Source organism: Parus major, chromosome 13 (genome assembly GCF_001522545.3).
Source record: "Parus major isolate Abel chromosome 13, Parus_major1.1, whole genome shotgun sequence".
Classification (NCBI taxonomy): Eukaryota; Metazoa; Chordata; class Aves; order Passeriformes; family Paridae; genus Parus; species Parus major.
Window position 1 is genome coordinate 8,489,187 of NC_031782.1, and position 26,520 is coordinate 8,515,706.

Here is a 26,520-nt window from a genome sequence, read left to right on the forward strand (position 1 = left end):
AGATGAACGTTTTTGTAATATCTTCATTCTGTGGGTATTTTTTTAACAGATATGAGGTTATCTTACTGCACAAATTAACTTGTCCTTGGAAGAAAACCCAATTTTACTGAATTAGAGAATATTCCCAGAAAGATGCCTATCTGTGTAACATGTTGCTTAGGCTGATTTTTTTATCACTGAAAGTAAGGACTTTGTTAGGCACATCTGAAGCTCCCAGTATGGCTGGTGTGACATGGATATTCTTTATCACAGTATTTCTGAAGGCTTAGCAATTGTCTATGTTCTGCAAACTATTTCTGACCACTGCTCACTTGGAAGACACTCAGAAGACTTTACTGGGATTCATCCACAGGCAGGTTCCTGTGTTTGGCATCTGTTTTCTACTATTATGTTCATTTTAAACAAGTATGAAACTCTTTGAAATGCTGTTGAGATCTGATTTTAGTTTCCTGAGTTTGTTTGCTTATTGGTTGTTTTTTTTTAATTCTACTGTGCCAATCACATTTCATAGCACAACAAAGATGACATTAACACAGATTTTGTTAAAAGACAATTAGTCACACACACAAAAAAATATTTGGTTGTTTCAGATATTTTTTCTTCATCTTTTCTTCTGTTCTGAAAATTCACAGAAGAATATGAGGCACCCACAAATCTAAGCTTCATGATGAACACAGTCCAATGTTACACAGAACAGCCTTTTTCTTGTGGATTTTATTTAAGGAAAGAAAAACTGTCGGGATTAAAGTATTCGGGATGGAAGATCAAAGAAGAAACAAATTAAATAAATACAGTGTCTGGAGTCTGTTGATTTCATTCAATATCCTGTGGACAAGGAATTTACTGGTGGTTTTGTGAACTAAGCTGTCATCTCTGCTAATTTTCTCTTTTGCTCAAGCAATGTGTAGACATATTATGTCAAACAAATGCATGAGATTCCTCCAGGCTAAATTTGATGCAGTTAATAAACCTTTCACTCAGCAGCTTTCAGTGGTTAATCTGGATTGTTTTACCTCCTCCTGTTGACTCTAGATGCTGCTGAGAGAGACTTTATTTTCCTGTATGAAATTTTAAGTTATTTCAAGATGTTTTTCCTTCAGACATTGATCTGTGCTGGTGCCAATCCTTCATCTCTGTCACTGTCTCAAGGCCAAAAAAAAGGCCATTGTGTGGCCTTACTCTCAAGTACTGCTGATCACACTGTGCTATTTCCAAGAGCAGCTGGTTGTGAATGGTTTCAAACAACTTTCTTGGTTTTGAAATATCTTAAATGGCTAGTTCTAAATATTTTGTTTTTATTTTGAAATTTATAGTTTCTTAAATACTGCTGGAAAGTTCACCTTCAGCCAGTTTACTTCAGCTGATAACTCCAAGAGCACTGGCATCACATCAGCATCCATAAGCGATGGGTTTTAGACGAGCTTGGTCTGGTGATAACACTGTTTACAACAACACTTCAGAGAGGAAGGAAAGCCAAGGCAGATCCAGAACAATGTTTTGAGATGCTGACTTTCAGGATGCTTTAGGACAGGCAGATTGCTAGCTACAAAAATTTGCAGCATTGGTGCTGTACCAATGTCACTGCCACCAGCGCAGTCTGAGCTCTTCGTGCTTGCAAGGACTCAAGTGCAAATTTAATGGAAACCCTGATTTCAAAGGCTAAGCTTTTCATTTTGTAGCTTGTACTTCAACTAGTGTGAAATTGAATGAAGCAGATCATCATCTGTCCTGTGTTATGTGTGGATTCCAGTGCACAAACATTTAGGTGGAAAACCTTCTCTCAGACATGCACAGTTAATTCGGGTTCTGCTTCTTGGCTTCTGCAAATACTCAAAGAAATTGAAAAGTCTTATCTAGTTTGTGTTGTGAAAGTGAGGAATTTTCTGCTGTGAAGGAGAGGAATTGGGAAGTGTAGCTGGGCTCTTGGGACACTGTTGATGCACAAGAGGCTCATCAGGACCACCCTGGCCAGAAGGCCTTGGTGAAGGACATTCAGAGCTGCTCTTGAGTATCCCACAGCACTAAACCGCTCAAATTATCCCTGGTGAAAAGAGGGTGACAGAAAACCCTCTTTGATATTAAATCTGATAATATTATTAATCTGATTGTTTTGGAAACCCACAGCATAAGCATGAGGGTCATTGGTAGAGTCTGTGCTCATTCCCTAAGAGGTATCCAAGATACAGCTGTGAAAGGGGCAGGAATAGTGCATATTTCTGGGGAGTGAAAAGTGGAAAAGGTTTTTGTGCTTAAAATTTTTACTAGAACTGAGGACTTGTCAACATTTTCCATTAAGTGGCCATTTCTCTAATATGTGGTTAAACATTTGCTTTAAAAACATACTAAAACATCAATATTTTGCATTTTTTGACTTACAATGATGCCATATTTAAAGATTATATTCTAGCATCAGGCATTGAAAATAGGTATAAAATATCTTACATTGAGAAAGCAAAAATGTCTCTTTGAGTTATAATTAATGTCATGTAAAAATAATTTGTGATTTTTTACTTTTCCAGGTTTGTTCCCCCCTCCAAAAAAACCTGAAAAGAGAATTTCCCATTGTGTTCTGATCCTTAAATGGAATATTTTGGTTTATTTTCTGCCTTTCCCACATTCTGTAAGTATTTGTTACATAGAGTTGTTTTTTTATTCCAAACAACAAAAAAACATATTCATCTTTTCGGGGCTTTTGTTTCAGGTCTTCATGTGTATTGATTCCCATGAACATGAATTAGCAATAAGCCTTATGTTGTTTTTCCTGTATGTACCATGTTTTAGTGAAGAGTTTTATCAATAATTTTGCCCTTAGGAATACTTCTAAAGAAATGAAAATATTGAACAATCACAATTCCGTGAATTCTCTTTAGTAATCACAAAATTGTATGCAATTTTGTACCTTGTGGGTTTCTTTTCCCTCAAGTAGTTATTTCATTTCAGCACAGAGTAAGATTTGGCATTAACAGATGTAAATGTTCTGTACTATGCAATTAGAATGAAAATCTTTTTCCTTGAAATTCTGCCAATTTACAATATTGTGAAGAAAGGAACAAAAAAAAAATGAGCTGAACATTATACAAAATCCTGAGAAAGTCTGAGAGAGAAAAAAATTAATGAAACACATAATAAGCTCTACCTGTATGCAGAATAATTTATTTTCTTCTAAATATTGGTGAGAGATATTGTGTTGCTCCTCAGTTTCTATATCTTCCTTCTTCCAGAAAACTTCACTTGACTGAATCTTTCCAGATCTGTTTTGTTCTATGATACTTTTGGAGGGAATAATATTTAATTGAAATATAAGTAATTCAGACCACATGAGTTGAAATGTTGAGAGTGGATGGACAGCACCGTGAGAGAAATATGTATGCTCTGGAATCTAAATGCAATTAGAGTGAGATTCAGAAAATTAAAGTATCATGGGGGGAAATGGCCATGGGGTCTGCAACCAAATGTGTTTGGGAAGCGTGCAGGAAGTGTTGCATAAAATCTGATTACAAAAGACAGCAGAGCAAAAGGAATCAGAAGGGAAATAGGAAGAGTTTAGGGCTAATTAATATATGCTCAAGTGTAAGAATGGCCATCTGGCAACTCATCCCTAACCTGTACCCTCAGGAGAAAGGAAACCATGATGAGGAGAAAAGAAGAGCAAAAATAACTAAACCCTTGGAAGAGAGAAATGTGATAAAGAAAATAATAAAAGCCCTAGAAAGCTCTGGCAAGGGTTGTGAAGAAGCAGTAAAACTTGAGAAGAGCAAAAAGGCTACCTGAAGCTTTTTTTTTTTAAATAAATATCTGAGGCTGGCAACAGTTCATCACCCAATGAATCACACCAATGTTTTGGTGAGAAACAGCAGCAAAACCTCAAACAGCTGCACATGCACTTCTATAACCAGCAAAGAATGCACAGGCAGTAAGGTCACACAAAGAAAATAAAGAACTGTCACTGCTGTTAAAATGTGCATCAAAAAATACATTTACAATGGCCTCTGCAGCTAAGATATGTACAGAAGACATGATTAGAAACATCACTGTCTTTGGCTGTGATAAAACCTACTCATAACTTCTAGAAGGAAAGCAATCTTTAATATAAGGAAGGAAATTCTTATGTTTATTAAAAGGAGCAAAATTTCTCTTTCCAGTTTAAACTTCTCCAGTTTTTTAACTTGTAAATATTTATTTCTGTATTTGTAACTTTATAATGGCAATGAGGGTCTATAGGAAATTAAACTTACTTGCATTCCAGAGTCTCTTCTGATTCAAGTGTTAACTGTCCAATTTATTAACAAAAAATTTTTTTATATATTTAAGTATCATGCCCTTATAATGAGAAAAGATTGCACCAAATCTGATTACCATATTAATTGTTCTTGAAATAAAATGGGTTAAAAGAAATAAGTTCTTGTCAGACCAATCATATCAGTGTTAGTATCTTAAATTAATCCATCACATTTGTTCTCCTGCTGCTTCTTTTATCTGAGGGTTATCACTTTTCTATGATCAGTTTTTTCATTGTTGGGGTAGACTGCTGTTAGTCTTAGTAAAGTTGTCCTGAAGCAGTTAGGTCAGTAAAAGAAGTTCCAAGAGAAAAAAAGGCACTAAAGTGAATAAAACTGTCTCAAATATAAAGGTTAACAGCTAGACAGAGAGTGAGTAATAAAAATGTATTCTGCTTATTATGTTTTCTAATGTGAGGAGACTTTGGCATTTATTTCATTTTTTTATGTGGAAGGATATTAGATGAGATTGTACAGCCAACAGGGTTGCTATTCATAGATACCCTTGTAAGCTGCCAGTCATCACAGCCAATAGCTCTGGAGAATGGAAAATTCATGAGATGGTGGAAGTAATATAAAGATGTAAAGTAATATTTTGCCCTTCTACCCTGGGTCAGAGCTGGTTCAGGTGGGTAACATTTCAGAAATAGAAGTGCATGTCATATAGGTTGGAATTATCTTCTTGAATTTTAAAAGATTATGCAAGATAGGCCTATGTACTAATATCTAGAGGAGTATTAGTGGTAGGATGTTGCTACAGCTGGTTGTGTGGGCTTGCAAGAAAATTCAACATGCTTTAATGAGTTAAAAGGACTGAGGAGTTTGAGCCCTTCCTCCTCCCCCTCCTTTCTTCATTGGCTTCTCCAAAAGCTCAGCAGAACTCTGCTGCTTCCCTCCTGGTCCTTTGGTTGCTTTTTCAGGTCTGGGGAGCAGGGAGCAGTGTGAAAAACAGGTGGGAAAAGGGATGAATTCTACCAATCTTGTTCATACCCTTAATGCTTTTTTCTTTATTGTTTATATTTCAGCTGAAGTGTTTTGAAGTGTTGGTGCTTAATACATGGATGTGATTGAAGGAATGACCAAGCCAAGCTTGTCAGTGACTAAACAACTAGTGTCTGGACAAAATGATTTATCAATGGTAATGACAAAATGTTTATCAACAGAAGCAAAAGTTCTTCCAACAAATCATTGAGCTTCCATTTGTCTTGTTTTGATTGGTTGTGACAGCAATTAAGGGGTGGAAATTATTAAGAGACAGGAGAAATTACTCTGATGAGTAACTGGGCAATTAACTACTCCCAAATCAATAAAAAGTTTAATATTATGATTTCTAAACCCTTTTTTTTTTTCATTTAATTTAAGCTTTCTCCCCAGAAATCTTTCTTCAGCCTTTCTGTGGTGTGCACATATAAGTGCTTGAAACACCAGACTTAAGTAAATAAAAGTAGACTTTTGTTTAACATGAATATGTTAAGAAGTTGCAATTCCCTTCATTCAATATGTCTGGGAATACAACAAGATTTAAGGATAAAGAATACCAAGCCCAGTAAGAACTGAAAAACTTTCAAAACTACAAACCTTGAGAGAAAATTTGAAGTCTCAATGTTTGTTCAATTTCATGACATAACTATAAATTCCATGACTTCTAAAATTGTTTAATTGTTTCCATGGTTTTGATTCTGCAGAGAAACATGCACTTGCTTGGGTTTTGTAGGATGCAACAATTACCATGTGTTTTCTTTAGTTAAAGGCACAGGTGAGATGAAAAATATAACAACTTGCTTCTTTCATAAGAAAATTGTTCTCGCCCCCAGTGAGGCAAGAACATTTTTGGTACACTCTACAAAAGTGAAAATATTTGATGATTTGCAGGAAAAATCACACAAGTTTTCTCTGATTTTTTAGTCAATACAACTTTAGTCAGAAGAGTTTTGTATAATATTAGAAATGGATTTCTCAGCACACTCTTTTCATATGAAACTGTTGCAATAGCAAAATGCAAAGCTAATCATGATGAAAGGCAATTTGCAGAAGTTCAGAACCTTCTGCTAAATACCTTTTAAAAGAACCAAGTGTAAGAATTCTCGGTTCTGATGCTGTGGGTTTCCACTGATTCTAAGCTGGGCTTACCAGAAACCTACAACAGTACTTGGTACACTTTCAGTGTGCATTGATAATAACAGACTATAGACATTCTCAGTCCCCTTTTTCCCTCTCACTTTCTTTGCTTTGCATGTTAATCTGGCACAATTAATTGCAACTGGGAGTGCTGTCAGTATTTTATCAGCTGCAGATTTATGGAGTGGGTAAGCTGTTGATTATTAAGATTATTAAGAAGGCCCTCCTGATAACTGAGTGCTAGACATTGCTGGGGCTTTAGGGGCCTATGGCTGGGTTTTGTTTGTTTTTTTTCAATAAAGGGGGGAAAAGGATATGAGCACAAAAATAGGAATGGTGAATGTTTTCCAGTGAAGTTACAGCACAAAAGGATCAGATGTAATTGCAACTGTACAGACATGTGGAGCAGAAATGCAGTACATCAATTCCATACCTCAGTATTTTCCAGGATATATATATAGGAGAAAGACTACCTATATTTGGTCAAATCAATTCCATGCTCAATCCTAAAATTAATATTTTTCAGATTACCTGCAAAACTGTGCAAGAAATGGAAAAAAAGGCTGGTTTTGTCTAACCCTATTTCCCATTTCCCTACCCCTTAAAACCCCCAAAAAGTGAATAAATTGATGTTTTACAATTATTCCTTAGAAGCCTTAGAAGCCTTTCACTTAGAAGTGAAATATAAAAGAATACATTTAATGTAAAAGCCTATAAACACATTTGATTTTTAATTAGTTTGTTACGGTGACAGATAAGTCAATGGCAGAAAAAGAAAAACTGAAGGAGAAAGAGTTTCACTGCCATGGTTTAACCCTGGGTGACAACTTATCCCCATTGCTGCTCATTCACTCCCCTCCAGTGGGATGGGGGAGAGAATCAGGAGGGTAAAAGAGATAAAACTCATGGGTGCAGATAAAGACAGTTTAATAGGTAAAGAACCACACATACAAACAAACCCCCCCAAAAAAGGGAATTTAACCCTTACTTCACATGCTCAGCCATGGCCAGGGAAGCAGAGCTCCATCTACATTACAGTCCCTTGGGAAGACAAACTCCACTCCAAACATTCCCCCCTCCCACCTTCTTCCCACAGCCTTAAATGCTGAGAATGATGTCTTATGGTATGGAATGTCCCTTGGGTAGCTTGGGTCACCTGTCCTGACTGTGCCCCCTCCCAGTTTCTTGTGCACACCCAGCCCCCTCACTGGGGGAGCACAGTGGGAAGCTGCCAAGGCCTGGACTCTGCAAGCACTGCTCAGCAGTAACAAAAACATCCCCAAATTATCAACACTTTCCAGCCCAAACACAAAACACAGCCTCATACTATGTACTGGGAAGAAAATAAATACTACCCCAGCAAAAATAGCTGACAAGTACCAAGATACTCTGATGGCTATTTATTTATATTATTATAGCTGTGTTTGCTACCTAAAGCAGAGATTTGTGTCTTTGCAGCATCATATAATTTCAAAGTTATCTCAACTGCATAAGAGAGTATGTAGTTGTGGAGTCTTTCTTTTGTTTTCTTTCATTTTATTTTCCAATCTGCACAGGTTGTCTCTTCCCACACAATGCTGTTCTCCCATGAGCCTGGTAACATCCACATCCTTCTCATATGTTTGCCAATACGGACCCTCATTGATTTCTAAGTGAACTTCAAGAAGCCCTAAATGGGGTAAGACCAAAGCAATGGTCTTGCCCCATTTACAGAGCAGGAGGTGCTGACAGTGTCAAAACAGAGTGCAGTGAGTCCTGCAGGTCTGGCAGCTGCCCATGATCATTAGAGGTTAATATTCTCTCCCCCTTATTCAAGACAAAACCTCTCAGGATGAAAATCCTGCATCAGCCACCTTTAAAGGTTTCTGAAAGGCATCATCTGGGACGCTTTTCTGGTGCCACTGCAGAAGCCACACAAAGCTCACTGTGGTTCTTGCCAAAATGGTCAGTGCCCTCAGATGTTTCAATCAAATAACATCCACTGCTGATTACACAGATTTGAGACTGAAAGATGGTGAAAAATCTCCTCCTAATCAGTGCTCTCACTTCATGCAGTGCTGTGATGGGGTGGCAGAAGGAGAACTTGGGTCAAATCATCACTGTGCCATCCTCCCGTGTGTGATGTTTGGAGAGCCCCAGACTGCCTCCCACCGTCATCTCTCCAGGGGTTCCTCCAGGCTTTAACTCCCAGAGACACAGCAGGCGAGGTGAGGTGAGGTGAGGTGGCATTATCTGCAATGGGGGCATGATTAGGTGGGGATCCCTGCATCCAGGTGAGGCAAAGCAGGTGGGCAGGGGAGTTGCATCAGTGGGGAAGGACATGGAAGGTCATGGACTTGGAGAGCCCTGTGTGACTGCAGTGGGAGCATCCTGGGGGGTGACTGGGGGAAGAACACCTACTCTTACCATTCAGAATGGGGTGCAGAATGATGCCCCAGTGCTCCAGGATGCAGCTTGAAATTGTTCTGGCAGCTTTCCTCTGCCACGCAATGGAGGGAATTGATTGAATTTATTTTGCACGTTGGTTTCCCTCTCCCTTTCCCTCCACTCCTAGCACACGCATATACACAGTCCTTCTCCGCTACTTCTAAAAGAGACGATCCCGTAGGTAAGGGATCAAACAATCTGTCCCTGGCATGGCAGATGGGGAGAAGCGGCTCCAGCCTCTGGCAGCAGCGGGGCGGCACAGCGGGGCGAGGCAGGAGCGTGGCATGTGAGGGGAAAGCCCCGCCGGAGCCCTCCGCCCGCTCCACAGCCCGCAGGCAGCCCTGCCCTCCCCGGGAAGGTTCTCTCGCCACGCCTGCTCCGGGGCAGCCCTTGGGAGGGCTCCGGGGTACTCGCCCACCTCCGGCTGAGAAGGGGGCGCGCCCAAACAGCATCGAATCCACACCTACGGGAGGACAGCGGCGTGGGAAGAGGGGGAGGGAAGACGGGGAGGACATCGCAACTCTCATGCCAGCCTCGCAGCCGGCTCTTCCTCCAGGAAGCGAATCCCGGGCGTTCCCGGGGAGCTGTGCCCCAGCAGCTCCGAGGGGATAAGGATGAGACGCCTCCTCGGCCGCTCCGGCAGCGGCTGCAGCCCCGCGGCCAGAACCCGGCCCGTCCTGCCGCGCTGAGAGCATCCAGCACCGGGGACAGATCCCGGCCCGTCCGGAGCTCCGAGAGCATCCAGCACCGGGGCCAGAGCCCGTCCGGAGCTCCGAGAGCATCCAGCACCGGGGCCAGCGCCGTGTCTAGCCCCGAGGCCAGCGCAGTGTCCAGCCCGGTGTCCAGCGCCGTGTCCAGCCCGGTGTCCAGCCCGGTGTCCAGCCCGGTGTCCTGCCCGGTGTCCAGCCCGGTGTCCAGCCCGGGGTCCAGCCCGGTGTTCAGCCCGGTGTCCAGCCCGGTGTCCAGCCCGGTGTCCAGCCCGGTGTCCAGCCCGGTGTCCAGCCCGGTGTCCTGCCCGGTGTCCAGCCCGGTGTCCAGCCCCGCTGCCATGGGCTGCCGCGCCCGCCCCGCACCCCGGCACTGAAGCGGAGCCAGCCCCACCGCGCACATGTAAGATGCTGACCCGGGGATGCTGCCCCTGCCAGAGCCCTTCTCCTCTCCGCTCCTCTGAGAAGCGCCCTGGCTCTAATGCCTCTCCTTACTCAGGCATTGGGAAGTTTTGGGGGTTGCAGACGTCTCGGGGCGGCTCGGTCTCCCGCAAGCCTGAGGATGGGCTGGTGAGAGTGAGGAGGGGTGGCTGCGCGTGGAAGTGGTTTGGCTTTTTATCCTTGGAATTTGTGCTTGGTTTCAGTGTAAGGTAAAGGGCTTGTTGTTTGTTACCAGCCACATGGTTTGGAGCCATACTGTTGTCTTCTTTTGCAGCTGGGTGAAATGTTTAAGGGTTTGTTTTTCGTGAAAACAGTGTAGGCAAGGCGAAATTAGAAAAAAAACCAAAAGTTTTTTAAAAAAAGGGAGAGGGGGGACGACACACTGTGTACACCTCTTGCAGCTTGCAAGGTCTAGTGCTTGTCAGAACTCCTCTCCACGTTGTTTCCTGTCTTGAGATAACCGATAATATATGAAGTGAGCATTGAAAAGGGTGTATCAATAGGGGAAAATGAAATACAGCCAGAACAGGGATTACTAGTTCTTTTCAAAGCTTTCCTTTCTCTTTTTAATAGAACTGCTTGTTGAAAATCAGCGTTACACTGCCCCCTGCTTGAATAATTTGAGATTTTTCATTGCTCTCATCACTAGTAAAAATTTATGAATGAACAGGTATTTCTCTGTTGTGTTCTCTAGCATGATACAAGCCTGAGTTTTGAAGCACTTCAACAGTGAGGATGAACTATTCCTAGATCCTAAAGCCAGATTAAAAAATAAAAGTAGAACTCTTCTTCTTGTGACAGTTCATTTGGTGGTCAAACATATTAATGAATGAACAATGGGAGAGAATGTAAAAATAGCCTTTATTTTGGTACATCTATCTCATGTGTTTTGTGATAAATTTGTGATAATTAGCCAACTTCACAACCAGAGATTAAGGGGAAACAAGGAAGGAAGGAAGGGGGGGGTAATGTAACCTAGTAATTATTTTATAACACAAGAAGAATTCAAATAAAAGAACAAAGGTTCTTTTTGTCAGTCTCTCCTGCTGTAAAAGTCTTGTATTGGTGCATGACATTTCTATGGGATGGGAAAGAAAATGCTGATGATTAATTTATAAGAAAGAGGAGGATGAGACAGCTGAAAAGCAGTGGATGGGGGTTTTGGTTTTTTTCTGCAAGATAGCTGGTAGAAAGCCAAATTCCATTTCCTTTCTTTTTTCAAATCACAAGACAGAGCTGCCTTCTTTCTAATGGAGACCCAGGAAGATTTGAAAATGTAGATGCTGTTAGATTTGGTGGTCTGTCCTTAATGTTTGTAGTCCATTGTCCTCAGACCTTATGCTTCATGTCATGAGGATGTTAAAAGTGTTTGTGTGTCATTGATCAGCAGTTTTTATTGGCACCAGAGGCCTGGTTTGTCTTCCTAAACATTCTCATGCTGCCATTTCCTGAAAAGATTTGAAAAGGTGTGGCTTTGCTGACTGCTCCTGTAATTCCACAAGGAGAGAGACCTCTTTCCAAATTTTTCCTTTATCTGTATGAGCAGTGGGAATGATGGGGAGGGGATATTACTTCCTGCACCTGGTTTGTAGGGCTACTCTGCAAATGAATGGATATCTGCCTGCATAGGCTAAAAATTTCTACATCTAAATTTAAATCTAAAATTACATCTAAAAATCTATTAATAAAATATCTAATAATACATCCTAGACATGTACTCAACTTTTCACGTAGAAGAATGACCACATTGTTGACAGTATTGAACTGGGGTTTTCAATATTGGTCACAATCCAAGAATAAATGAAGTGGCACTTCAGCTTTTCAAAGCATAGAAAACTTCTGAAATAAGCTACTGTCAATCAAGGCAGCCATCCCAAATTATACTGAGTCTGTTTACATAGTAAATCAGCAATATGTGGAAAAGGATACTTAAAAGTCTTGTCTTACAGGAAAAAAACCTTGACTTAAGGCAAGACTTAGAAGACTGATTAAGATATTGGAGAAAAAGGGGGTATCAGAGGACTCTGGCAATACAAGCCTGTGCAGCATTTGGAATGCCAGAGCAGCCTATTGTATATAGGATAATAAATGTATGCAGCTGTGTTCAGTCTGTGGTCCTTGCCTGAAGTATGGGGTATACTTCAAAATAAATTACAAGTTTTAATTAAAATATTGAACATCCTACTATTTTTACTCTGAACAATTTGAATTATTCTTTGAAATGGATTGATTTCTATATCAGTTTGTGTTTGCTTTTAGAACCCAATTTCCTTCTGTTTTGTTCATGTTTATAGCATGTCTTGGCTGGCCAGGCTTTCTGTGTGGAACCAAGGGTTAACAGAGAAAAATGGTCCTTTGATATATAAGAGCTGTGTCAATTCCAAAGAGGCCTCAGGGAGTCTGCAGCCTTTATGTGTCCTGATTCTTTTTAGAAGTATTGATGTAAGTAGAAAGAAAAATAATAAGTAAAGTGTCAATTTGACAGTTTCTGAGGCTCTGCAGGAACTGAGGGCAGAGCTTTCAAAATGGCTTTCAGAAAGTGAAATTTTCTTTTCAACAAGGCAGAGTCAATGTCTCATCAAAGCCTGCTCTGATGGGTGCTTATAGAGCCTTTAGATCTCCACAGAGCTATAGTAATGGTTACATATCTAAAACTCTTCTGTAGCTTCTGGACAAAGGGGGACATTGCAAGGGTGCAGGGAGACTCCTGCCCACCTCTCCCCACTCAGTGAAAGCAAACCCAAAATGTAGTCAGAGACCATATGTTCCTAAAGATACCTTTGTAAATGTCCTGCTCATTCAGGCTTAAAGACAAGTAAAGGTTGATATTACCTGAGAATTCCAGAATTGCTGCAGTTCCTAATACCTATTGATTTCAATACCTTTTATAGACTTCAGATGCTTTAAGAACTCAAGCAGGTACTATTCAGCCTCTCCTACACACTTCTAAAGTTCTGCTTCAAAACTATGTGTAAAAACTGCAAATCAGACTTTTAAGGCACTTGGGTCTTTGAACATTTTCTCCAAGCCCTCGCTCCAGGTGGTAGCCCTGCCCTTCCATAGGTTTTTGTGTGGAACTAGAGAGGCAGCACAAAGTCTTGAATGGCAGAGTCTGGAGCACTGTGGAAAGGAAGGTCAAGGAGAGACCATTTTTTGCAATAAGCTCGATGTGAAGCAGCTCTACTGCTTTCTTATGTTCACTCTGTCCTACATGCAGGCACTCAGACCAGTTAAGAGAGTGTGGTTGCCAAAAAAAAAAAAAAAGAGAGTTTCAGCTTCAGTGTGTTTCTAATGCCACCACATTAAGAAGAAATCTCATGTTATGCCATCTTCCCCACTCAGACATTGATTGTCTCAGCACCGACAGAGCCAATTGCAAGGAGCTGCTCTTAGTCACTTTAATTAGAAACTGAAATGCTCCCAGAGGAAGATTTGTTATGAGCTAAATCACCTTTCAGAAAGAGCTATTCTTCTCCACTCCCCACAGGAGTCCAGACATCTTGTGGCTCCCTCAGCCATGAAAAGCTGGATTTGCTTTGCTGCAAGCAGTACCCAGGCCCTGAAATTTTTAATTTTCTTTTTCTGGACCATTTTGTTTCCAAGAGCACTGCATGCATTGGCATCCTTTCCTAGAAAAACACAGTATTTAACTGCAGTGCCTGATGAGTTTGGTCGCTAGCTGTCTCAGTAAAGTATGCAAATACAGAGTCATTTCAATCCAAAGCACCTTTGAAGAAAAATGGTAAGATAAATGCAATCAAGTCACAATTACTTTTATTAAGCAAGCAGATTACACACACTCAATAAATATGATTAGTTCTAAATCTGCCTGCATGTATCTGAAAAGCAGAATAGAACAAGGTGTCAAGTACAGTCGTGACACTGCAGTAGGGTTCAGCTTCAAGAGCTTCAGCTACTGCACACATTGCTCTTTGCACTGCTGCTCCTCTTGTCATGATTCAGTGCTCAGGTCAAGCATAATTATACCTTTTATTTTCAGAAGGGGATCTGGCAGCTGAGCATGTCTAATGAAATTATTTAAAGTTAAAAGTGTAATTTTTTATTCATCTCTACTTCTCTATAAAGATGATAAAGTGTGGTAGGTGAGATATTGGTCTTCTCTTCCTATGCACAAGAGGTGGGGGTAATAATTCATCTGAGGTGAAGCCCTCTGAATGATGGTGCTCTTGCCCTTACCTGCAGGGAGTGGAGATCAGCTCTGTGCTGTAGGGACATCCCTGCAGAACAATTATTGCCAAGATAAATATTGGATAGTCATTATCTCTTTGAAGAGCAGGTGTTCTTTCCTGTTTCCTCCTTTTCTGATGCAATTTCTGCTGTTAGAAACTGTGTATGAAACCAGTGTTCTCTCTGAATTGAAGAAAGTGAAATGAAGGTCCTTTTTTTCTGGCAGGTTATTACATATACAACAAACAGGTGTGAATTAGCTCTAGGCCAATCTCTAACCTCTTTTTCAGGCAAAAACCTTAACTAGGCCAACAGAAATATTTTGTGTGGGTTTATGTTTACTTTGGGTGTGATTATAAGTTTATCTGTCCCACTATTAGGGTTGTACTTTAGAGGTAATAACATACCCAAAGAGAAAAGTTTTTCGAAGAGAAAAAAAGTAAAGTATCAAGAACTGTACTTCTACATCAGGAAAGATATCTAATATATTCCTCATTGCTGGAAATTATAGATATTTCTGAGTTGTTTCCAGTACTGATACTTAAATATAACAAAAATATAACGTTGCCAAATGTCTTACCATACATGGGTTTTGAATATCAAAAAAGCCCAATAGAATTCCTCCAGCTTGAAGCAGCTAATAAAATTAACTTCTTAAAATATGTGCAATCCTGCTGCACTCATGGGTGATTACTGAGCACCTACCTGAACTGGACTGGTTTCCACTTGATCCCAGCAATGATGGCTTAAGTCATCACCAGCTCATCCCTTAAAAGTTGCTTAACATTTTAAGAGATTTAATACAACCCTCAGGAACTCACAAATCTTAAAAATTTTAAGTGCTTTCTGGTTCTATAACTGTCCACTTAACCAAATCACAGTTCAGAAGTGTTTATTTGCATGTGTAGTCCTTGCTTGAACTCAGCAAGGTTTCACTACATATTTAAAATGTAAGCACTGTCCTGAATAGCTAAGGACAGGAGCTCCAGTTTAGAAAAGCATTTGTACATATGGTTAAACACCTCATTTTAACCACATGTCCTCATTCTGGCCTCACTGGAACTGCTTCTGAGATGAAAGCCAATTGCTGAGGAAAAGATAAGTGTGTATGCAAATATGTTTCCAAAATTTGGGCTCCACTGAAATCAATGAAACATAATGTTGACTTCAAAGGCCACCCAATTTTACCTCAGGCATTTTTTGGCTTTAGAGAACTCCATATCCCTGTCAAATATGTTAATTGCATACTTTATTTATTTAGCTGTTATTGTTTTCTCTTATAATAAACTTCATGCAGTCTAGGGAATTAATTCACTTAACCATATTTCCTTCATTATTCTTGTATCCCTCATCTCTGTGTGCTTCTTCAACTTCAAACCATGCTGGAAGGAAATAGTTTTAAGACTCATACAGCACTTTATCTCTCAGTGGAGCCTGAGATGATATGTTCAGTTCCTACTAGCTTTTATAAAGTTGTTACAGTGATACATCAAAGCTTAGGGGGAGAAGTTCTTGATTATGAACCTCTCTTGCAACCTTTTGTGGTCACAAAATTAATTTCTTAGAATTAGTTTAAATTTTAATGTAACTCTTAAAAAATGCTGTAATATTTGAAACTCTTCAGTCCAGATCAACACAAAAATGATGAATTAAAATGATAGATACATACATATATGTTAGTTCCCTAAGAACAGCTACCTTGAGAATGTTGGTGTCCTGGATCTTTAGGAATTTTGGGTTTCTGATAACCCTGTGTTTTACCAGGTTCTTGCTGGTCCCTTTACTCCTTTGTTACCTATTCTTGAAGGCAATGTACCTATTCCTCTTTGTCTCCTGGCACAGTTCCCTCTCGTCACTCACTGCAGCCCTTTCCAACTTCTGTAGTATTTTTTCAGAGCATCACATGAACTTTTCATTGACTGAAGGTCATAACCGACTTGGAGAACAGATGGAGTGTGGAGGAATGAACCTTTGCCACCTGCTGAGCATTAACACCTGCTTATTTGTTACATCTGCCCACTGCAGCTCAGAGGCTCTTGAAGATTTTACCCAAATGATTTAGGACTTGCAATTGGGCTGAGTGCAAATGCAGTCTGTGAGAGGTGTTGTTTTTACCTTTTTACTCAGGCTGCACATTCTGTGGGCTTTGGATGGCAATTTACTCCAGATGCTTAGACTCTAAAAGGCATTATGAATGTGTTGAAATGCTGCTGCAATAAATTTTTTTAAAAAGAGCAGCATTGAGACAGCTCTGAATGCAAAACATGAACGTTTTAAAGGCACAGATATATTTAGGATTTCCATTTATTTCATACAACAGTGCATTTTCTCACCCATGAGACCAAGTGCACATAGCATAGCTTTCTTTGGGACTTCCAGAGAAGGTGGAATAAGAATAGTTTGTCTTCATCTCACCAGCTCCAAGTGAAGGGCATTTCAGCCACACAATCAGTGGGGAATAACCCTTTTTTTCCTGCCCTCTGTTCATGGTGAGAGACCTGTGTCTTGTCTTTCTGCAGTAGCTCTCTTAGGTGCTTACTGGGGACTGATGTGACACTATATCAGGAGTTATTCCTGTGTTTTTCTAGAATCTCCCCTGGATTTAGGTACTTGTATTTGGAGTAGTGGCCAGCTGTATTTCAGCAAGAAATAAGGAAATTCATTATTATACTGCTCTAGATCAGGAAACAGAAAAATGGTATTATGTACCTTGAAGAAAAAAACTGGAAATTAATAGATGGTTTGCTTGTATCAGCTGAATCTGAGCAGAATATGCAATATAATTATCCTTGTTACCATGCATTTAAAATTAGAAACATGGGTTTTAACTCTATGGAACATAGTTCATTGGCCTGATCTAGGGTTTAGTGACAAGGGAGAGTGCTGTGAACTTTCTTTAGGGCTTGTGCCCTCAAGGCCAAATTCAAGAAGAGTAGTTCAGAGACATATTTTCTTGTGATGTGTATATTAATCCTAAGTACGATGTAATGATGTTCTAAACAGTACAAATGGAAAATTATATGTATGTGCATTTCTTTCTCTATTCATCAAGAATATGCTGAGCATCCTTGTTGCAATCAGGAGGGGTGGACAGATCACAGGAGAACTTTTGTTTGGAAGCTGATCTCTATTCCATGTGTGTCCTTAATGATGTAGAGTAACTGGCTCACGCCACAAAAAGCCAGCCAGATCTGGTCATGATGACGTATTTCCACCTTTATTTCAAGTTCTGCTCAATGATGACTCTGCTGGGATATAACCAAGGTCCCTTTCTGGTTTCCTGCAGGTTGAGACACAGCAATTCTAAAGACATGCATAGGAGGCACGCGACCCTTCGGGAGAAGGGCCGGCGCCAGGCCATCCGCGGCCCTGCCTACATGTTTAACGAGAAAGGCACCAGCCTCACCGCAGAGGAGGAACATTTCCTCGACTCTGCAGAATATGGCAACATTCCCGTCGTGCGAAAAATGCTGGAGGAATCCAAAACCTTGAACTTCAATTGTGTCGATTACATGGGACAAAACGCCCTCCAGTTGGCAGTAGGGAATGAGCACCTGGAAGTGACAGAGCTGCTCCTCAAGAAGGAGAACCTTGCTCGAGTCGGGGACGCGCTTTTGTTGGCCATCAGTAAAGGATACGTGCGCATTGTAGAAGCAATACTGAACCACCCAGCCTTCGCACAAGGACAGCGCCTCACACTCAGCCCTCTGGAGCAGGAACTGAGGGATGATGATTTTTACGCTTACGATGAAGATGGAACTCGGTTCTCCCATGACATTACCCCCATCATACTTGCTGCCCACTGCCAGGAGTATGAAATTGTTCATATCTTACTCCTAAAAGGCGCACGGATTGAAAGGCCACATGACTATTTTTGCAAGTGCAATGAATGTATGGAAAAGCAGAGGAAAGACTCCTTTAGCCATTCTCGCTCAAGAATGAATGCCTACAAAGGATTAGCCAGTGCTGCTTATTTGTCTCTGTCCAGTGAAGACCCTGTCCTTACTGCTCTAGAGCTTAGCAATGAATTGGCCAGGCTAGCCAACATTGAAACTGAATTTAAGGTAACTCACCACTGTGCCTTTTTCCTTGGGCTGAGTGTTCAGGCTATTGTGTAATTTACATGTTTGATCAAATTTTGGGTTGCTGTTTGAGGGGTGGGGGAGTAAGATTGGCAGAGAAACTGCCAGATGTGTTAGCTATGCGTAGATTCAGATCACTGTCATCCTCCAGTTAATAAATGCTTGGAACTGAGCATTGTGTATTACAGCAGAAGCTTAAGTTTCTGTGTTGCACACTGTGATTGCTTAGAATCTCTAGTTTGCAGCAGGAATAAAAATTAGATTATTCAAAAAATGGAGACTCATTTGTTGTAAGAAAGGTAAGTCTTTGCATTGAGCAATCTATTTTAGAGGCAGAGTTCTAGAGACTGCTTTAAGAATCCAGTACATCTAGTTCTGCTACAATGATGAAAGGTATAAATCAAGAATTTTTGGTCCTCTGTAAAATAATTTAAACTGCATTGCATCTTAATGGTTTGGTGTTGCATCCATAGATGATGAAGTTCATGAAAAAGGAAAAGAGAAACAATCAATAAATTCTTATGAAGTTTATCATCATGCCAAATGTAAGAGTAAAGCTTGTGGAACTCTTAAAGTTATTTGAGATTTCCATTATCATAATGACTTTGTAAATGTCCAATGCCATTTGCAGTATTTCTCTAAGTCATTTACATGACATAAAGAGCATTTTCTCCCTTTCTAATATAAATTCATCACTGAACCCCTCATTTTCAGTGGCTCAGCCATCATCATAAGACTTTTTTCTGACTTATGGCTATTGTGCAGCTACAACCATGGTCAGACTGTGGGGTAATAAAGTCCACATTGTGAGTGCACTGGGATAGGATGCTCACCAGGAATCCATTGTTTTAATTTAGAAAATTATTCATGTGTTAAAACATCTGTTTCAGGATTTGTAGCTCAATCCTGCAAAGGACTAGGGAGATCATCCCCCTGCACCAGGCACTGGTGAGGCCACCTTGAATCCCAGGTTCAGTTTTGAGCCCCTCACTCCAAGAAAGTCATTGAGGTTCTAGGGCAGGTCCAGAGAAGAGCAAGGGAGGTGGGGATGGATCTGGAACAGAAGTTTGATGAGGAGCACCTGAAGGAGATGGAGGGGCTGAGCCTTGAGAAAGGAGATTCAGGGGACACCTTCTCACTCCCTAAAGCTCCCTGAGGGGAGTTGTAGCCAGGTGGGAATTAGTCTTTTCTCCCAGATAACAAGCAACAGGAGGAGCAGCCTCAAGTTGTGCTAGGGGAGGTTAAGGCTGGATACTGAGAAAAATCTCCTCACAGAGAAGGGGGTGAAGCCCTGGAAGAGGTTCCCCAGAGAAGTGGCTGTCACCATCTCTGAAGGGATTTAAGGGATGTGTAGATTTGTGGGACATTGGGGACATGGTTTAGTGGTGTCTTTGGCAATGCTGGGTTTAAAGCTGGATCTTAGAGGGCTTTTCTGACCTGAATGATCCTATGAATCTATGCTCTCCAATTTAAAAGTAAGAAGAAAACATATTCTTGGGCTTTGCAACCATTTAATAACTCTAACAGGAAAAACTTCCCACTGAGATCACTTGGGCAATAAAAACAGGGTAAAATTTTGCAAACTCTTTTCCCTCATGTGCATCAGACTGCAAGAACACAATAATTTGAAGGGGAAGTTTTATTTTCATTCAGTCTGACTGAAGCAACCTCTGTGGGCTCAGTGAATCTGACTGAGTGAGGGCTGCTCCAGTGTGAAAGCACTAGAGGCTCATGCCACACTTAACAACATTAATATCTCATTAATGCTCCAGCTTCTTTTCACAGAAAGCTGTATGTTGAGGGGAGTGTGAGCAGCCTCAGCATTGCATGCCTGTCAGTCCTGATAAGTGTCTTGCTACAGAAGAGTAAATATATTTCTACCAGAATCTGTCCTTTTACTCCTGGAGCTGCCAGCAGGATCTAAACTGGCACTGGCAGCTACAGGAATCTTCCAGGAGCAAACCAACAATCAAATGTTGAAGAGTTTCATGGTGGCTATAGCTCTGCTCTGGCAAATGGATGGGGATAAATCAATAGCAGGAAAAAACCCAAAACATTAGAAACCATTTGCCAAATGACTGCATTTCCAGGTTTCTCAAGTTCATTGTGTTATTGGAAGGGCCTGTGCAGCACACATCCATATATGTTGTGGAGTACCCACCCATACCATTAGTTTGCTTCAAAGATTTCACATTCTTGAAGTATATTAATTCATCCAGAAATAAGAAATTTCTCAAGATTCTAATGTATTCTCACTGTAACAGAAAAACCCCCAGAGATATGTATTTATGTAAAAATATTTATTCTTATTAACATAATCAGTGTGATGTGAAATAGGGTATTAATAAAACAGTGGGGGGTTTTTCACAGAACATGACAATTTAAGGATTTGAGGAAAGAACACAATTGCTGAAAATGTATTTAAGAGGCCCAAAAATGAAGAAAATTTTTGAAATTAGACAAGTTCTAGAGAGTTTTTTTTGTGACTAAAATAGTACTTTTCCAGAATCTTCATTTGTTTGATTCCTAAAGTTCTATAATTAAATTGGCATTCAACAGATTTATAAAATTATCATTTGGGATTATTTAAGAACATTATTTAAAAATTATGTGCAATTGCAGAAATGCAGTTTTCAGGAGGTACAAAGAGTCCTTGAAAATTTTAATAATGTAGGTGGACAAATAATAATTTAGTAACCTCTGAAAAAACTGCTAGCATGAGCTAATTAAAATATAAATGCAGTGCCTCTTGCCTGCTGCTTGCTGCCCCAAATCTCTTATGCAATAGCACCTTTCAGCACATCAAAATTGAGAAGCCAATACATGCGCTATTTTTTTAGAGAACATGAAATTTTTTAAGCAATTTTTTCTCTTTGTGTAGAGAAATGTGAAACAAAACAGCCACATGGGTCACTTTAAAGAAGAAAACTTGTGTTACCAGTGGTAGGCCAGTTTTTTTTGGCTTTTATTGTGGTAGAAGCTGAATAGACTTTTTATCCCCCTAAATTGCTGAGATTCAATAATGTGCTGCAAATCAGATGAAACGGCTTTGCAAAATGTTGCCAAAAATAAAGTTTTCTTATTAATTGTAGAAAAAAAAAATGCCATGAAATATGTAGTCTATTAGTCTAGAAATAAATAAAGGTCCTTCCCCAAAGTAAAATGGAAAATATGGAACCAGTTGTTTCTCTGAAAATTCATGTAGAAATGGGGTGGGTGGGAAACCCCTAAGAGATGGATTTCAGAAAAGAGAAGTAAACTTCAGAGTCCCTGTGTATGTTTGCAGGTCTTTATGCAATGATATTCTCCTGTAGTGGAGGCAGCCCGAGCTGAAAAAAGATAACCTTAATTAATTGCTTTACCATTTTTGTAATCCCACTTGAAAGCTCAGAATCAAGAACCAATTCATAACTTCCTCTCTTCTTCCAGTTTTAATTTTGTGTTTTAAAAAACCAAACCAACACCAACTGGAGCAAAGGCAGTGCAGACTGGGGGCTCATTTAGCCCAGTGGATGGGCTGCCCTTGGAAGCACAAAGAGAGGATCCTGTGTGGATTGAAGGTTCCAAGTGATCATGCTTCTGCAGAGTGTAGGGAAAACTGAGTAGGAAACTGAGGGACACAGCAATTACAAATAAAAAGTACAATTAAAACAGAAATATAGGACAAAGTTACTATGCTTTGCCAGTTTTCCACAAAGGGTGAAAACAGACATTAGGTTAATGATTAGTATGTGAAGCTGTTTTGAGGGAAAAAGCATTTCTTGTCAACCTAGCAGAGCTAGGATCCCTCTACTCCACACAGGAAGAATTCTCCCATCTCATTCTCCCTTTTTTACTCAAAAAACCCATCTGTACTTTCCAATTTCTTTAAAAGCTTGCAGGTATTGGACCTCAGTCATAAAGCAAATAATCTTTCTGCCACCTACAGGAGGATCCTGTTTGTTTTTCTCATATCAATTAGTCTGATGTCACTTGCAGCATGAATAACATGGCCAGGATTTGTCTGTCTGATCCAGTGATCACCCCTGGGCCAGGCTGATGAGAATTGCTCTCCTCTCTGTCCAGAGAAATCCATCTCCCTCATGGCAGCTTGGTGTGAAAGCATATGCAGATGATGCACAGTTACCAGCTGTTCACAGCCAGGTGACTCATTTCTAATACTCAAATATTAAAAGCAGAGTCAACAGAAGAATTTTTATATGTCCATCAAAAGCCTTAGGAGATTGAATTTCTAGCAAACAGCCTGCAGGAAATGCCTTTGCAGCTGTCTTTAATAGCAGCATCAGCTTAATATAACTATCCACATTGTGGAAACTGAGTGAAACCCAGAATAATAGTTGTGTTTACTTTTCCTGAGGCAGTGACTGTGTACTCCTTTTTCTGGTGAGATCCCACTCCACAGCCAGGACTGTTTTACAGCCTTGCATGCTCTCAAATTAGACCACATGCTTGTGTATGTCAGGAAGCATCCTTGTGATGAAGTAAATCAGGCAAATCATTCCATTTAGCAATCCAGTCAAATCAAATTAGAGACTTGCAAAGGAGGCTTAGGAAAGATCTCACCAACCATAAACTGTAAATCAGATCTCAGTTCCTCTTGATTAAAATGTTACTAAGAGCAAGATCAAAATCACCACCTGGAAGACATATGGTGTGTGGTCTTTGTTTGCTGCTCCCACCAACACTGTCAGTGTGTTTACTACAGCGTAACACGTTTCATTTCTCACTGATATGTTTCTTATTGTCTCTTTTCCTCTAAAACACTTTCTCTAAAAGCTGTTTGGATCCAAAAGCACGTCCTGGCAGTGAGCCTGCTCTCATGTGCAGGTGAGCATCTGTCCAGGCTTATCAGGCTGAGGGACTGTGAGTGGCTGTGGTATGGGGGCTGGTGAGGCAGCAATTCAAACCTGCAAGGATGAACCTGCTGGAACTGTTCCATGGGGCCATGCAAAGCAGCTGAGGCTCAAATCCCTCCATTCTCATGAGGTTTGAAAGAATAACAAAACAGAGTTATGAGTAATGACTTGTAGCTGTTAGGGATGATCTGACATTCCTCTTGCCACGGTAAGACAGCTCAAACTTTCATTCTACCTAACTGGAGATTGTTAACTTCACAGGATATGGTTAACTTAAACTTTTTGTTTTAATACTTCTCAGTATTTCTGGCTCCATGGCCCAGGGAGTTTAAAAAATCATTATTAGACTCTTGGTCCTTTGAAATGAGTGATAAAAAAAGATAGAAAATGGCATAAAACATTGAAGAGTGAAATAGTAGGAAGGAGAAATACTTTGAGAGAATGGAGGATAGCAGTGAACTTGGAAAGAGGAAAAAACACTTGAAAACCCTCAGACTGTAAACCAGCAAGGCTGCACTTAGAAACTCTGCTTCTTACCCAAGCTGAACAGACTCTTGGATTTGTTTGTTCTCAGGACTGACTAATGGGAGCCAGTGCCTGCAACTTATCTCCCATTGAAACCAGAAACTGGAGTGGGAACCTCCCTAATTATCCCCATGAACATTCTTGTAAATCCATCACTTCATATTTCTGCTCTGACCTATTCTTCCTTGAGAGATCTTTTAATCTTTTCTTAATCTCTGCCCTCAACATATTCTCTGTCAGACATCTTGCTTCTGTTTGAGAATACTTTTATTACTCATATTTATTCTTTCAGCAATCTGCTCTTAAAGGCTTTAGTGTGTTTGTATGACATTTGTTTAAGTTTTCATTTAATTTATCAGACATTCTGTTCTTTTCTTTATTTTTCTTCCAGACAGGATTTGCATATTTTAAAGAGATGTATTTTTCACTCAAGCAGCTTTCATTTTTGTTCCTCATGTTTCAGTTTGCTGAGTTTTAAGAAGAGAAGGCAGAAGGGAACTTCAGAAATTTGGTCTGGTAGGCAGAATGTATTCATTCCCTTTTACTACAGTTTTTATTTTCTCTTGCACAGATCTCAATCTTACCTAGTGCCTGTTTTGAAAATGAAGCATCACCAACACAGATATTTATGAATATATGAAAAGTCACTACTCCCAAGAGATTGTTTTTCAATATAAATTTTTCCAGGTCAATCTTTAATGAGAATATTATTTTTTCTGAGGGATGGAGTCAGGGATGGGGTTTGGTGGTTTTTAACCTTTAAAAAGAACTGATCCTTTTTTCCCCCTCTCATCTATAAGCCTGTTTTCCCCACTGCCATGACAGCATGCACATTTAGAACTTATGATTTTTTTATTTTAATTTTCACTTGTGCAAAGCAAATGCATAAACAGGTACAACCAATTACCCAACTCATAATACAGGAAAGAATCAAGTCCCAGTAAAGCAGGAAAATAAATTTCCTATTGGTAGAAGTTTAACTTCTTGTTGGAACAAATTAGGTATTAAAATAAGAGAGGAAATTAAAAGCCATAATAGAAATAGCCTGAGAGAAGGAGAATATATTTAAACCTTGTAGTGAAATTAGTGTTTGGCTCACTGAGTGGGACTCACTCCGTGCAGAAGGAACTCATTCTCTTTGCTGATCTTTTTCTGAGACATATTCACCAATAACAGATGCTACACCAGCTTTGTCTTGAGAGCTAAATTAATTAATTGCAGTTATATTTTTCCATGGATATGTAGCAGAGACTGTGGAAAAAGGATATATATAGTCTTTCTGCCCTTAAACCCAGCAAATTTGTGAATCTCGTGTTGCTCTCTTTAAATATTTATAAATTAAGAAATATCTTTTATATTTTGAGAGCTGTTATGGTAAGTGTTTTTTTTAGGTTCTGTGATTAAATCATTTTTTGCCTCGCACATTGCCCAAGAAAAATGGTTTTAAAATGTTGCATGTGAAGAAAATCTTCAAAGCTTTTCAGAGGGGTGTAGAACCGCTGCCAAAGCTGTGATGTCTAGAGCCGTCTGGAGAGATCCAGATTTGTATCTCTGTGTCTGGAGGTGTGTTAGCATCTGTCTGTGTCTGCTCACAGTCAAGCAGAGTAGTAGGTGCTGTGATTCATAGTGAAGGGTATAACTCAGTCATCTACAAACCACACCTGTACCTGGAAAAATTAAGACCATTTTTCATGGAAGTTGTAACTCTGTTGGCAGCACAAGCCACTGAGCAGTCACATCAAATTGAATAGTGTCCACTGCCCATGAGGTTATTTCACCTCCCTTAGGAATGACATTGCTGCTAAAATCTCCCAGCTAAAAGAGAACCTCTTTAAAGTTATCAAAATACCTTATAGGCAGGAAAAGGTTTTCTTGGCTTTCCTGGGGAACCAGCCCATTCTCTCTTTTGAAAGAGTGAAAGGGGAAAAAAGGACTCTTTCTACAAATCAAAGCATAGACAATGCACCAGTGTAAGAAAATGTAACATTTGAATTAATGCCTCAAGGATTTTGCTCCCCTAAAAAAAAATCTCCAAAAATTGAAGGAAACTTTCAGCATTTGGGGATGGCAAGACAAGTGCAACCCTGGAAATATTTGACTCTTCCAGAGAGTATATCTGGGATACTTTTGTTTCCCATGATGCTTCTGCAAGTGAGATTTTTGGCAATGCCAGTGAGCACAGCATCAGTGCAACGTTTATTACCCTTTACAGCTCCCTGGGAAGTGATTTTTACTCCTACTCAGTTAAGGATGAGCAACATTGCAACTGCAGCACTTACATCTTACTGCTTCCAGCCTGATTGAACACATCCCTGGAGCAGGATTTTAGTTTAGGTGAGCAACACACATGGTCATAAAAATATAAAATAACATGGAATCCTCTTATAATCTTTAATGGCAGAAAACATCTGGGAAGTAGAAACCAGTAGAAAAGCATCATATAAGGAAGTAGCACAGCAGTTTCCTCACCACTGCCAAATAATTTAGAAGCATTTTTACATACTTTTAGCTTTTAAGCCAAACAGGTTGAAAAATAAGTGTAAAATCTGGAACCAGTTGAAATTGCTTTAAGGTAATCTTACTCCTGGGATTTCAGTGTTTCCTTACAAATTGCTGTGTTTAGGGGGGACCTGTGAAGGCAAGGTTAAATACATTTATATTAATTTGTGTTACTGTGGTATAAAGGAAGTGAAATAAGGTCAAATTAAATTAATATAATGTCGTGTGTTGTGGAGTCATGTTTACCACATATGGCTGAGCAAAGGCCAGTAGGTCACTGTGTGAAGATTTAAGTGGCATTTAACTGGTTAATGGGAGCTCTTGTAGCAGAAGTGATGCTGATACCTGTTCCTCAGCCAGTTTCTGCTTCTCAGAGACAAGGAATTAAGAAAATTCTTTG

At 40.0% G+C, this 26,520-nt stretch overlaps 2 protein-coding genes across 2 annotated transcripts in view; both read left to right on the top strand.

Annotated features, from left to right (window-relative positions):
* Positions 1–8,068: 8,068 nt before the first annotated feature.
* Positions 8,069–9,920, top strand: LOC117245123 (mucin-1-like). Its single transcript, XM_033517777.1, has 2 exons — positions 8,069–8,073; positions 9,039–9,920. The coding sequence occupies exons 1-2, from the start codon at positions 8,069–8,071 to the stop codon at positions 9,904–9,906; spliced, it is 873 nt and encodes a 290-aa protein (XP_033373668.1). The 3' UTR covers positions 9,907–9,920.
* Positions 9,921–17,451: 7,531 nt separating this feature from the next.
* Positions 17,452–26,520, top strand: part of TRPC7 (transient receptor potential cation channel subfamily C member 7) — a 64,106-nt gene continuing 55,037 nt past the window's right edge. Inside the window, 1 exon segment of the mRNA XM_033517768.1 lies at positions 17,452–18,222. Within this exon segment, the coding sequence (XP_033373659.1) occupies positions 17,470–18,222 (753 nt within the window). The 5' untranslated portion in view covers positions 17,452–17,469.